Raw genomic sequence first — 14,327 nt, forward strand, 5'->3', positions numbered from 1 at the left:
CTCCCAGTCTTCTGACTGTACCCAGTGCATGTATAAACAAAACAAACAAACAAACAAACAAATAAATAAAAAACATGCCTCTATTAAATAAATAAATAAATAAATAAATAAATAAATAAAGAAGTTCCAGTGCTCAATGGTCAGAAAGGGATCTGCAATTAGGTCTCATAAAGGCCTGTCATCCTAGGGTCAATCAAAACTTGTGACTTTTTATTAACTAGATAAAGCCATGGCAATTAAACAATTTCAACAGCTTCTAAGCTAATGCTGCAATGAGTACATTGGAACCTAGGGGAAAATATGATGTGAAACTTGTTCTTAAAGTGTCTCCCCAAGAGAATGTATTAGTTGCTAGAAAAAAATAATAGCTAAAAAAAAGCAGAGAGGCCTCCCGGTGGCGCAGCAGTTTAAGCGCAGCACTGTGAAGCTGTCCATAGCCTCTGCAGTGCAGGTTCGATTCCCGGCCGGCCAGGGAGATTCCCACATGGCCCGGCAGACCTCTCCTGTCACTCCCGCTGCTCCCCTCAGCAGTGCTTTCTGTCTGTCTACCTATTCTGCTCCCCACTCTGTCTCTGGTGAATCCTCTCACCCTTCCGCGCCTCTGGCCTGTATCCCAGCTATTGTACAAAAAAATAAATAAATAAATCTTTAAAAAAAAAAAGTAGAGAAACCATGCAACTCTAAACCAAGTGATAAAATTAAGCTTACTTATGGCAGACAACTATCAAGTATTTGCAGATTTGATGCACAAGAAAAAGATGTAACAGCTAGGAATGCATAACCTCCATTTCAATCACAAGAAATCATACATTACGATTTAAATCATAAGAACCATCAAACAAACAAAAATAAGAAAATTCTATTTTTTAAATAGTAGAAAGGGTTCCAAACATCAGTGTGATAAAAGACAAACTGGGAACCATTCCAGATTAAAGGAGGCTAAATAGACAGGATAAACAAATGTAACATCTGTCCTGAGATTGGATCATGTACTGGAGGAGGGAAAGTGCTATAAAGCACAGTGTTAGGTCAACTGACAAAACCGGAATATAAAGTAGGTCAAATAAAAAAGTTTTATCAAGGGGGCCTCCCCGTGGCGCAGGGGTTGAGCACTGGGTTGCGAAGCTGCCCGCAGCACCTGCAGCACTGGTTGGATCCCCGGCCACAGGGCGAGGGTCCCACATGGCGTGCAGACCTCTCCTGAGGCCCGATGCTCCCCTCAGCAGTGCACTTCGGTCCTTCTGCCTGCTCTGCTCCCCGCTCTGGCTCTGGTGAATTCTCTCACCCTCCTCCGCTTCTGACTGTACCCAGTGCTTGTATAAATAAATTAATTAATTAATTAAAAAAAAAAAAAAACAGTATTTGCTGCAACCCAGATTCTTAAAAAAAAAAAAAAGTTTTAACAAGGGGCCTCCCTGGTGGCTCAAGGGGTTAAGACGCAATCTATAAAGCTATCTACAGCCACTGCAGCACAAGTTCAATCCCCGGCCAGGGAGCTACCCACATGGTGCAGCAGACCTCTCCTGTCTTGCCCACTGCTCCCGCCAGCAGTGTATTTCAGTAGATCTGCCTGTTCTGTGCCCCACTCTATCTCCGGTGAATCCTCTCACACATAGGCCCCACCTCTGGCCTGTACCCCAGTTCTTGTATGCATAAATCTTTTTTTAAAAAAAGTTTTAACAAAATAGGGCCTCCCTTGTGGCGCAGGCGGTTGAGCGCAGCCTCTGCAGTGCCTATTCCATCCACGCTGGCTGGTGAGAATCCCACATGGCACTGCAGACCTCTCCTGTCTCACTGGCTGCTCCCCTCAGCAGCGTATTTCAGTCAGTCTGTCTGTTCTGTTCCCCACTGTGTCTCTGGTGAATCCACTCACCCTCCTGCACATCTGGCCTGTACCCCAGTTCTTGTATAAATAAATCTTAAAAACAAAAAGTTTTAACAAAATAGATTTATAAAGTTGATAACTATACTGTGATTATGTAAGGGACTATCTTTCTTAGGAAACACAGAAGAATTGAGAGATAAAGAGTCAAAATCTATCTCTCTAACCCTATATAATTTACTCTCAAATGAGGGGGGGGGGAATTGTGTATAGTTGAGAGAGACTGATGTAATAAATGATAAAAACCAAAAGAACCAAAATGTAAGGATAGGTGAATCTGGGTTAAGCGTATATGTATGTTCCTTGTAATATTTTTGATTGCAACTTTCATCAGTCTGAAATTATTTTCAAATAAAAAGCTAAAACGAAAGGACTGACTTGGGGAAGCAATTTGGTTTACGGATCTGACAGGTTAGGAAGCTGGCAATAATTCTTAAAACAATTGCTGTTGTAGAAACCTCACAGATGAAAACGCACAACCTCTGTCTAACCTGGGATCCTGGAAGGATACCCAAAGTTTCTCTGAACTTCAATTCCTCCATCCCAGGTGCTTTTGAAAAGTATATCAAAGGCTCTTACATATATCAAATACCGCCGTGGAGAGGCCTAACAAAAGGCAAGACTACATTCATAACAACTTCACAGCCACCCAGCATAAACGCATCGCAAACTGCAGCTGCTTCACTGTCACCTTCCCGGGGCCACCCGGTTCTCAGGCTCAGGCGAAGCGCTCTCCGGGCGGGTCCAGCTGGGCGGCGCCTCTCCCGGGGGCCCCCGCAGCGGTCCAGAGAGCGCAGGCGCAGAGTTAGGTCACGTGACGTCCCGGCCCCGCGTCGCGCGGAGCAGCCTCGCTCTGCCCCGCCCCCTCTCGAATGTCGTCGCGGGATCGCCCTGGAAACGCATTCTCCGAGGAACCGGCAGCCGCCAATGGGAAGGGAGCGAGTGCCACGAACAGGCCAATAAGGAGGGAGCGGTTCGGGGTTTAAACCTAAGGCGAGGCGGCTGCTCCCGGCGTGCTGCGGAGGAACGGCTGTTGATCTGTGGGTGCAGGTCCTGGGCTGCTCTGGGGCTCCCGCTCTGTTCTCGCCGCTGAGCTGCTGCCCGGGGAGAGGAAGCCATGGCGCTGCGGGTCACCAGGGTGAGCTGCCGCGGGCCGTGGGCAGCGCGGCCTTCCCCGCTCGCTGCGTGTTCTCTTGCCCTGTTTCGCCTGCTGTAGTCGCCCTCCCCCCGACCCGGGGTTGGAGCGACCCGGGGAGGCGATTTGGGGGTGAGGTTGGGGGTGGGGGCTCTTCCATGGTGAGGGAATTTGGGGAACGGAGGAAGGTGGGAACGAGCTGCACCGGCCTGGGATAAATGTTGCGGGGGGCGGGAGGTGGATGGACGACGGGAAACCTTTTTAAAAAGGTGATGGAGGGCCAGGGGGAAGCTACCGGCTGCGTGACTCCCTTCCCTGAAAGAAGGTGCCAGCAATTGAAGGCTTTTTCGATTTCCTTTCAAATGCAAATGCGTGGTATTTTAGGGCCGGCGGGGACTAATCTGGCAATCTCATGCTGGCAAATGGGATAAAACTGACTGGCACTGCCGCGGCGAAGGTCGGGGGGGGGGGTTTCCCCTGGGAATTCCTTTACTGCTGGCTTTCCTCCCGGGGGCCTCCCTTACCTCGCCACAATTAACCCTTGGCTTACTCTAGCCTTGCTGGGTCAGCTCTCAAAATGGTCTTGCTTATTTCAGAACACGAAAATTAATGGTGAAAATAAGGCGAAGATTAGTATGGCAGGCGCAAAGCGTGTGCCTGTGGCCTCTGCTGCAGCTTCCAAACCCGGGCTGAGGCCAAGAACAGCCCTTGGAGATATCGGAAACAAAGTCAGTGAACAGCCCCAGGGCAAAATGCCTCTGAAAAAGGTAATTATCATCCTGAGCCAACTTGTCTTTAAGCGTTCACTGTCAACAGTGACCCTTCATGGAGAAACATTCCATTCTCCCTTTCATCTACAGGAAGCAAAAACTTTAGCGGCTGGGAAAATGATGGCTAAAAAACTACCAAAACCTCTGGAAAAGGCACCTGTGCCTGTGGTGGAACCAGAGCCGGAATCTGAGCCTCATCCTGAACTGGAATCTGAGCCTGTTAAAGAAGAAAAACTTTCTCCTGAGCCTATTTTGGTAAATTTATTTATCCTTTTAGAGGCTATTATAACTATTTCCTTCCATCATTTCTTTGATGCATAGAATAACATTTGAATAAATAGTAATAATAGAACATTGTTTGCTTTGCCATGCGGCAGGCACTGCCCAGCACTTTTACCTGCATTAAATCCCATGGTATTTACAGACACTTTTTTTTTTTTAAAGATTTCTTTATTTATGCATACAAGAACTGGGGTATAGGCCAGAGGAGCTGGGGAGGTGAGAGGATTCACCAGAGACAGAGTGGGGAACATAACAGGCAGATTGACTGAAATACACTGCTGAGGGGAGCAGAAGGCGAGTCAGGAGAGGTCTGCACCATGTGGGTAGCTCCCTGGCTGGGGTTCGAACTTGTGTTGCAGTGCTGGAGAGAGCATCATAGGTTGCTTCTTAACCCCTTGCGCCACCAGGGAGCCCTTATATACACTCTTTTTAGCTAGTATTATTCCTCCACCTTTTAGATAATGGCTTAGAGAAGTATTTTTTCTAAAGTCACGTATCTAATAAGTGGTACATTGTTTCAAACCCAAGTTGTCTGACTTTGGAACCTATGCTTTTAATTTGTCCCCTTTGTCTAATGGTGTTGATTAGTAACTGCTTTAAATAAAGATTTAGTTGTCTTTGGTATAAGCTATCTCTACCTAGAATTTAACTGAAACAGTTTGTTCTCTTTGAGTTTTTAACTCTAACGTGACCACTGAATAGTAAACCTATAATATTGGAAAATATGAAGATGTAAAAGGAGAAAGGAAATGTAGCTCTTCTAACAGCAGGTGAGATGACTTAACAGCCTCAAAACACTACTTTTTATTAAATATCAGGTATACAAGTGTATTTAACCCTGTGAAGGAAAAACAGGTCATCTGGAAGAGGCTATTTTGCTAAAATTGGAATGACATGTATTCTGAACCTCTAATTTTAATAGTTTTGTTAAAACTGGTTATAAAAGTCATTCACTCAAGAACAAAGATACGTAAGGATTTTTTACATAAGGATAAGAGATTTGAAGCTGGTGTTTAGCATTGACCTGGACATAACTCATGAAACCTGTACTACGTGCAGTCTTTAATCAGCCATATCAAACTACCTGAGATTTCCCTAAAAAGCCCTATACTAATTCTTGCCTTTGTATCCCCTTTTATTCAGAATGCCATTATCCCCACCTTCTCTTATGTTTAGCTAATAATCTTTTCATCCTTTAAAACAGCTCAATCATCAACTACTAAAACTTTAACTTCATGCATACCTGCCATTGTTTCTAGAATTAATGGCCTTACTTCATTTATTATCTCTTTTAAATGCAAGGCCCCTTGAGGACACCATAAAGCCAGTGCCTGGCATAGAGCTTGACTTGAAGATGTTCAGAAAATGTTTGAACATTAAGGTAAAGGGAGCATCTTGCAGGATATAATGAATGATAACAAAGTCAGTGTTTAGGGCCTCCCCTGGTGGCGCAGGTGGTTGAGCGCCACACTGTGAAGCTGCCTGCAGCCTCTATAGCACCAGTTTGATCCCGGCCAGCCAGCAAGGGTCCCACATGGCGTCATCACTCTGCCTGTTCTGTCCCCCACTCTGTCTCAGGTGAATCCTCTCAACTGCCCGCGCATCTGGCCTGTACCCCAGTTCTTGTATAAATATTTAAAAAATAAATAAGTCAGTGTTTAGAAATCAGGACAGAACTTATGTTTTCCTGAGCGGTGAGAAGTACATACTTTGAAATAAAGACTAAAGACTGACTTTCATTCAATTGAATTAAATTTACATGATGCTGACAGATTCATTACCTAGCGTTTCCTTTAGAACAGCTTGAATAGAAATGTATTTGCTTCGTTTTTTATCTGTGAGTGCTTCGGTTCTGTTGAATTCAAACTGGCTCACTTTAAGTTGACATTTCACTTTCATATTAATCATTTCCTGAAGAGAAATAAAATAAATTGGACAAGAAGGTACTTTTCCTTTGTGGTCTTTTCAGCAGATAGTCTCTTGAGTTGGTATCATTGATCTCATCTTCACTTCCAAACTACAGTGAACATTCCACTTTACTGTTGTTTTGAGATATCGCTCTGTTTTCAAGGTTGATACTCCCTCTCCAAGTCCAATGGAAACATCTGGATGTGCCCCTGCAGAAGAGTATCTGTGTCAGGCTTTCTCTGATGTAATTCTTGCAGTAAATGATGTGGATGCAGAAGATGGAGCTGATCCAAACCTTTGTAGTGAATATGTGAAAGATATCTATGCTTATCTGAGACAACTTGAGGTCAGTGTTACTGCTTGAGTCTTGTTTTTGTCTAAACTGCATCTGGCGTTACTAAGAATATTTTCCATTCACAGTTTATAATTCAAGTAGGACATGAGCAGCTTTCCACTTTTAAATTGATTACCAAAAACAAAGTCACATGACAAATAGTAAAGTCTTTGTCCTTTAGTAAAGGGAACATTCAAAGTGAGATTCGGGGATGTGAGAGCCATCTGGCTGCGACATCTGTCACCCCATTGATATCCAGGGTTGATTGGGTGGGTGTCCCCTTCCTCACCACTCCATGTGTGTCCCTCTCAAAGCTAAGAGCTCGGTAGAAGAGAATTACCTTCCCTGAATAGAGAGGACCCTTCTTCAGTTAAGGGTATATAGTAGTTGTGCTCCCCTGTTAGAACCTCCAAATAAGCTTTCAAAGTGAGAGATGGTACTACCATGGCTCTTTCTAATAGAAAGTCCACAGATTGAATGATGTGTTTATATCCACCACAGTTTGGGTTTAAGGAGGATAATACCCAGGAGGTAGATAGTAGTGGAGAAAATGCTGAAAAATTATATTCACCTCCATCACAAGGCATTGTGGGTCAATATGGATGATTTCTCTGTGACATCAAGGGAATAATTCCTTGTGTCTTAGAGAACACTCAAAACGTAAGGTGTTGGTTTTCTTCCATTTAATCCCATTTCTGAAATTTACTAGAAGCTAACAACAAACTATGTAGTTATTATCAAATTTACCCAATTGTTTGTTTATAATGCATTCATACCTCAGCATTATCAGTTAACATCTTCAGTGTCTTGCCTGGTTCTTTCAGGCATCTTCATTTTTCTATAGGATTATCCTGCAAATCAGACTTCTTGCTAGCAGCACTAGTCAGCTTAGGGTTTCACTCCCTTTCTGGTGCTTTTTTAAATTTGTGTTCTAACTTCAGAAGAGTGTATGTATGTGCTGGTCCTTAATGGTTCTTAGCTATGGTGTTTTTAGGATTTGTACCTTGGAGCAGGAATGTGGCAAGGATGTCTGGCGGCTGCTGCTGTTTTCTCTGCTTCATAAAACCACAGGGTTTGGGCTTAGAGTCTTAACTGAAAAGATTTGAGATGATCATAAGGTGTCTTTATTGGAGCAAGTGGAAATAGGGTGTGTGCCAGCAGGAGCTCTGGTGAGTTCTGCCAATATGAAACACCTGTCACACTGTTCTGTTTAATGCTTGCTTTCTTTTTCTCCTCAGTGATGAAGCTGTTTGTAGTGAACATAGGAATATGTATGGATTTAACAATTGGTTGATCATAAATGCTGCAGAGCTATTGTGTAGGGACTGTTATTTCTGGTCAGAAATGTGACATGGAGTCTTGCTGCAAAGAATAATCAACATTTCTTTTGCAGGAGGAGCAAGCCATTAGACCAAAATACCTACTAGGTCGTGAAGTCACTGGAAACATGAGAGCCATCCTAATTGACTGGCTGGTACAGGTTCAGATGAAATTCAGGTTGCTGCAGGAGACTATGTACATGACTGTTTCCATTATTGATCGGTTCATGCAGGTGAGCATAATTCAGTAATTGATGATTCTCACTTCTAGGGTCCTAGCTGAAAATCTGTCTTAGAGGATAGGGTATCATAAATTGAGATTTTGCTATGGAAGTGCCTTCCCCCCTCCTTCAGTGCTCTTATGTATGCTTTATCAAATACATATTACTTATTCTCGTACAATTGAAATTTACATTGCAGAATAATTGTGTACCCAAGAAGATGCTGCAGCTGGTTGGTGTTACTGCCATGTTTATAGCAAGCAAATACGAAGAAATGTACCCTCCAGAAATTGGAGATTTTGCCTTTGTGACTGACAACACTTACACTAAGCACCAAATTAGACAGATGGAAATGAAGATTTTAAGAGCTTTAAATTTTGGCTTGGGTCGCCCTCTGCCTCTGCACTTCCTTCGGAGAGCTTCTAAGATTGGAGAGGTATAGATTTCTTGAGAAACTTTCGGTATGGTACATTTAAGGAATACTGCTGGCCAAACCAATCAAATTTAACTAGCTAACCACATGAGGAAGTATAAAAATAATTGTTGTTTTTAGTCAAGTTGCATATTAATATTATTTTTAAGTCTTCCCATGGGGAATTGCATTAGAGAGTTAGTAGTCAAACATTTGTTTAAATATAGGCATACTATACTGCTTATTGCCAATAAGGAATTTTCTGAAAGTAGCTCAGTGACCTGCGGATTTTCTTCCAGGTTGATGTTGAGCAACATACTTTGGCCAAATACCTGATGGAATTAACTATGTTGGATTACGATATGGTGCACTTTCCTCCTTCTCAAATTGCAGCAGGAGCTTTTTGCTTAGCTCTGAAAATTCTTGACAATGGTGAATGGGTAAGCTCTGTCACACAGGAATAGGTCACCATAAGCTTTTACATTATAAAATGTGTTTGCCTGATTACAGAACTTTTTTTCATTAAATTACAATTTAAATGTCTCCTAAATATGGAATCTAGCCAGTGAATGATTAAAAATGGTATCTTAATTGTGATGTCTTTCAGCATAAAGTGTTTATATTTGATTACCTAATTTCATCTTTGAATACTGCTTTGAGAAAACAGCAACTGCTAGTCCTCATAGTTGGAGACACCCGTATTACTCAAATAACATCTTTAGAAGTTCATTCATATTCATGGGTTTAACCAATTCTCTTACCTATCGTGTGCTACTGAGGCATGAAACTGAATGAGAGAGTTTGCCTCAGGTAACTTAAGATTCTAGCTTTGGGGTAGACAAATGAGCAATTACTATAGTGCAATTAGGTTTGAGCATTAGTTTATAATAGGTTTAAGCAGGGGATCCAGAGAAACAAGGAAAAAAGAGGACCTGGGATAGAAGGGAGTCTTAAGTTCAATTTGTCTTGAAGTTGAATTATAGTGAGTCATCCATAATTTAGCTCCCTACCCTATTGAATAACATCGAGGAATTTTATGAAAACTATTGTTAAGGAGCATTTTTAACATTAACGTTTGTTTTTAGACACCAACTCTACAACACTACCTGTCATACACTGAAGAATCCCTTCTTCCTGTGATGCAGCACCTGGCTAAGAATATAGTCATGGTGAATCGTGGACTTACAAAGCACATGGTAAGTCAGTCAGCTGTGTACTGTAGAATGTTGGAAAAGGTGAAAATAATTGGCTTTTGCCTGCAAATGCGTATATTATTAAGTTGATATTTTAAGTGAATATAATTAGATCTTATGTTTTTTTTCCATTAATTAGTATGCCTTTCTCTTTCAGACAATTAAGAACAAGTATGCGACATCTAAGCATGCCAAAGTCAGCACTCTGGCACAGTTGAATTCTGTAATAGTTCAAGATTTAGCTAAAGCTGTAGCAAAAGTGTAACTTGTGACTTGACTTGGGAGTACTATATGTTAACTTGACTTGGGAGTACTATATCTGCAAATAAAATTGGCACCATGTGCTATCTGTACATATTATGTTCATTTACTTTTAATAAAGTTTGTGGTCCTTTTTACCTATACCTTTACTCATGGCTACTTCCTACTCTAGAATAAATCTAAAAGTTATCTTAAAGGTATGGTGGGGGGATCTAAAAAATGCTTTCAGTTTACCTGGGAATGCAACAAATGTATATAACTGTTGCTTATGTATTTGGCTCTTGTTTCTTGTTGTATGTATCTTGGTATTAATGATTGAGGTGAACACACTAAAAACACTTATTCCCATAGGGCATATTGCCTATTAGCCCAGTCATTTTGGAGAATCTGCTGCTTAGTTCTACTTAGTAAATGTCTACCACTTGATCCCTAATGCTGCCTGTTTCATTTCTCTTGGTGCTTGCTGCCATAATTCCAAATGCGTTGTTGCCACTAATTTTCACCTTTAGCTATTACCAACTTTTTCACTAGAAAAAAATTCTATATTCAAAACTTAGTTAACTTTTTGTTGGTTAAGAAAATAAAATAGGGCCTCCCCGGTGGCGCAGTGGTTGAGCGCTGGGTTGTGAAGCTGCCCGCAGCCTCTGCAGCGCCGGTTCGATCCCCGGCTGCTCCCCGGCCACCGGAGGAGGGTCCCGCATGGCGCGCAGACCTCTCCTGCCGCCCGCTGCTCCCCTCAGCAGTGTCCTTCGGTCCTTCTGCCTGCTCTGCTCCCCGCTCTGGCTCTGGTGAATTCTCTCACCCTCCCGCGCTTCTGACTGTGCCCAGTGCTTGTGTTAATAAATAAATAAATAAAGCTTGCCTCTAAAAAAAAAAAAAAAAAAAAAAGAAAATAAAATGGGGCCTCCCCTGGTCGCACAGGTGGTTGAGCACAGCACTGTGAAGCAACCTCTGCAGCATGGGTTTGATCCCAGCTGGCCGCAGAGATACCCAGATGGTGCGGCAGACCTCTCCTGTCTCACCCGCTGTTCCCCTCAGCAGTATATTTCAGTCAATCTGCCTGTTCTGTTCCCTGCTCTGTCTCTGGTGAATCACCCTCTTGCACATCTGGCCTGTACCCTGGTTCTTGTAGGCATACATAAATCTTTAAAAAAATCCTCAAAACAAATGCAAAAGTATCTAAAAGTTTGTTTGCCACTCATAACTTTGTCAACCTGCACACTAGAAAGGATATCAATTGTTTAATGTATCCTTCCAGGCCTTCTATAAACAGACATGCATATAAATTGCTACAGAGATATAAAAAAATGGTATTCCAGGGCCTCCCTGGTGGCTCATCAATTGAGCGCTGGGCTGCGAAGCTGCCAGCAACCTCTGCAGCGCCGGTGAGATCCCGTGCCAAAGGCGAGGGTCCCACATGGCATGTCAGATCTCTCCTGCCATGCCGGCTGCTCGCCTCAGCAGTGTATTTCATATTTCTGCCTGTTCTGCTCCCCACTCTGGCTCTGGTGAATACTCTCACCCTCCCGCGCTTCTGACTGTACCTAGTGCTTGTGTAAATAAATCTTTTTAAAAAAAAATGGTATTCTGTATACTTAGTGGTTCATGTCAATGTGTATGTGTTTGGGTATTACATTTCATGGTATGGATATACTATTAAAGCATTCCACCATTTCCCTGTTGATGGTTACATTTTCTCCAAAGTTTCAGCAGGTACTACTAGCAGATAACAAAACAATATACAAAAGTGCTAAATTTTCTCTGCATCTTTGCCAGAACTTAAGGTAGTCATTTTCTTGAATTTCTGTGAATTTGGCCAAGAATTGCCTAATTTATTTGCTGTTTTAGTTAATACTTTTGATGGCTATTTGAATAAATTGTTGACTTACCAACACATTAACCATTCCTATTTTGTAATTTGTCCTTTGACTTTGTTATCTTTTTATATTTGCATTTTAAGTGTTTATATTATCAAATCTACTTATTGTAGTTCTTTGCTTCTTTTCAATTTTAACGTGAACTTTAGCCATAAACATCTAAATTCTAGGTTTTTCCTATTTATATCTAAAATTCTCAGTACATTTGATGGGGGTATAAGGTAAGATTCTTATCCATTTACACCAATACCACATGAAAGTGACAAGTTCGTTAAAAGAGAGGCCTGCATAGTTCCCAGCAGGCAGCCTTGGAGGAGAGCTGCCTCTAAAAGCATCCTTTTCCAAATAATCTGAAACATCAATGGGCATCAGATCTACTGAAATACTCTGTTGAGGGGAACAGCAGGCAACACATGTCACAGTGGCTGGCAATAGATTGATAACACTGAGACTTTAACCCTTGTGACACCAGGGAGGCCCTCTGAGCTGTTATTTCTTTAGTACATTGACCATTATTTTTGCTATTAGTCTAAGTGATCTGTATTTTAGCTATTTTTCCATATTGTTCGGCATTGTTAAATAGCAAAGCTATGGAATTTCATTTACTTTTTTTTTTTAAGATTGATTGATTTATGCATACAAAGCTGGGTTACAGGCCAGAGGTGTTGGGGGGTGAGAGAATTCACCAGAGACGGAGTGGGGAACAGAACAGGCAGATTGACCAATGTAACTGCTGAGTGGAGCAGCCAGCAAGTCAGGAGAGGTCTGCTGCTCCATGTGGGTTCCGCCTGGCTCTCTGGGGGATCCAGCTTATGCTTCAGAGGCTGCGGACAGCTTCATAGGTTGTGTCTTAACCCTTTGCGCAACCAAGGAGGCCCTCATTTAAAGGTTGTGATTTCATGGTCCTTCTGTTTTTAATCTGATAATATTCCACATTAGAGGTTTTTTTAGAGTGGAGTAAGTAGCTCCTCATGGTATATAGATTGAATATGCTAATGTTTCATTTAGAAAACTTGCACATGTAGGAAATGGGCACAGTTTTTGTTGATAGTGTTTTTCTGGTTTTGGCCAATTTTTAAGTTTTAAGGTGGATGAAGGTTTTCATCTTCGTGTCTTATAATTTGAAATCTTTATACATTGAAAACCAATTAAGTTAAACTACAAGGTCATTTGTCCTGGGACTTCTTAAAATTGTAATTTTCTATGGTTTTTGTGATATTTAGGGATTTTCTCCCCTATTCATAGAAAAAAATCTGTTTTAGAATTTTTTGGTTCACTGTAGATCTAATTCATGCTATAATTCATCTCTACTGTATTACAGCTTCATTTTTGTTCTGGATATCAAATAATTTATTTAGTGATCAGGCTTGCACAGCGGTTCTTTTATTCATGCTCTAAAACAATCAGTTTTGGGGGCTATTTTTATCTTTATAGTTTTAGCTTCTACATTCTCACCATTTGCTTTCCTTTGGATTTTTTAAAACAAAATATTTAATGAACATAATGGAAGTGTGCACACAATTCAGATTCATACTTAATGATACATGAAATATTGGCAAAAATTGTACATGTACTAAATTCTAGAATATTCTCAACAAATTTCAAAGAATACTTACCCACATTCTGAGTACAATTCATTGAAGTTAAAAGTCAATTACAAAAAGGTAGTAAGAAACATCTTAAATTTCATTGATTTGCCATTTGTTTAAAAAAATTAATTTTAGTAGTTTCACACCCTGAGATGTGTATATGCTTCAACTCTTATTTTCTAGTTTAAAAAATTTTCTGTATTTTAGTAATAAAAACCCAATTAGTATACATTCTTCTCAGATACTTTGTTTCTGAACTCTTTTGTCAATTTTGGTTGTCATAATTAATCTTTTTCTCAGGCAACTATTATGTTAGTCATTTAAAGTCATTAGGGGTGTGGGCTATAAAAATGCCTTTTTTTAAGATGCATACAAGAGCAGGGGTACAGGCCAGAGATGCGGGGGGTTGAGAGGATTCACGAAAGACAGAGTGGGGGGGCAGAACAGGCAGATCCACTGAAATACACTGCTGAGAGGAGCAGCGGGTGAGACAGGAGAGGTCTGTAGCACCATGTGAGTTTCTCCCTGGCTAGCCAGGGATCGAACTCATGCTGCAGACGCTGCAGATTACTTCATAATGCGGTGCTTAACCCCTAGCGCCACCAGGGAGGCCCAAAAATGCCTTTTTGAAATTTAGTCTTATTTGTAGTAAAGTATTTGATGACTTCTGTAAATATTTAATAGGAGCAAAGTAGTAGTGATTTATAATAATATTAAACATATATATACTTAAGCTAAGAAAATATGGAGTAACTGTTAATCACACCAATACGTATATATACACAAGCTCCTTTTCTTTTTCAAAGCCATTTGAAAGTAAAATTCAGCTGTCAAGATAATTTCACCTTCAAACTTCAAGAATCAAGATTATTTTTCTAAATAACCAATATCTCTATCACACTAGGAAAATATATAATATGCAAAACATATTCAAATTTCCTCAATGCAATGGTTCAAAAAATATTAGGAGGAGTTGTCCAGATTATTGTCTATAGTTCTTGTGTGATTGTTTCTTCATAGTTACCTTAGACTAGAACATAGGTGATGTGTACTTAATGCATGGTACTGGAGTCATCAGATTGTTAGACTACTGGTGATACCAAGTTTGATCATCTTGTTAAGTGATAATCACCAGATACATCTT

At 41.0% G+C, this 14,327-nt stretch overlaps 1 protein-coding gene across 1 annotated transcript; it reads left to right on the forward strand.

The window, feature by feature from the left end:
- Window positions 1–2,789: 2,789 nt before the first annotated feature.
- On the forward strand, window positions 2,790–10,366 carry CCNB1 (cyclin B1). Its single transcript, XM_037529977.2, has 9 exons — window positions 2,790–3,020; window positions 3,614–3,784; window positions 3,878–4,042; window positions 6,141–6,323; window positions 7,705–7,863; window positions 8,051–8,287; window positions 8,563–8,703; window positions 9,349–9,459; window positions 9,614–10,366. Exons 1-9 carry the CDS (start codon window positions 3,000–3,002, stop codon window positions 9,719–9,721), a joined length of 1,296 nt encoding a protein of 431 aa, XP_037385874.1. The 5' UTR covers window positions 2,790–2,999; the 3' UTR covers window positions 9,722–10,366.
- The last annotated feature ends 3,961 nt before the right edge of the window (window positions 10,367–14,327 follow it).

The sequence above is a fragment of the Talpa occidentalis genome, unplaced genomic scaffold (assembly GCF_014898055.3).
Source record: "Talpa occidentalis isolate TD23 unplaced genomic scaffold, MPIMG_talOcc4v2.1 talOcc4.6, whole genome shotgun sequence".
Taxonomy (NCBI): Eukaryota; Metazoa; Chordata; class Mammalia; order Eulipotyphla; family Talpidae; genus Talpa; species Talpa occidentalis.

Bases quoted from the DNA above. Each gene is read 5' to 3' on its own strand.
- CCNB1 (XM_037529977.2), top strand. From the start codon at position 3,000: ATGGCGCTGCGGGTCACCAGG. The intron at 7,864-8,050 runs GTGAGCATAATT...TTTACATTGCAG, and splicing joins TTATTGATCGGTTCATGCAG to AATAATTGTGTACCCAAGAA. The intron at 8,704-9,348 runs GTAAGCTCTGTC...GTTTGTTTTTAG, and splicing joins TTCTTGACAATGGTGAATGG to ACACCAACTCTACAACACTA.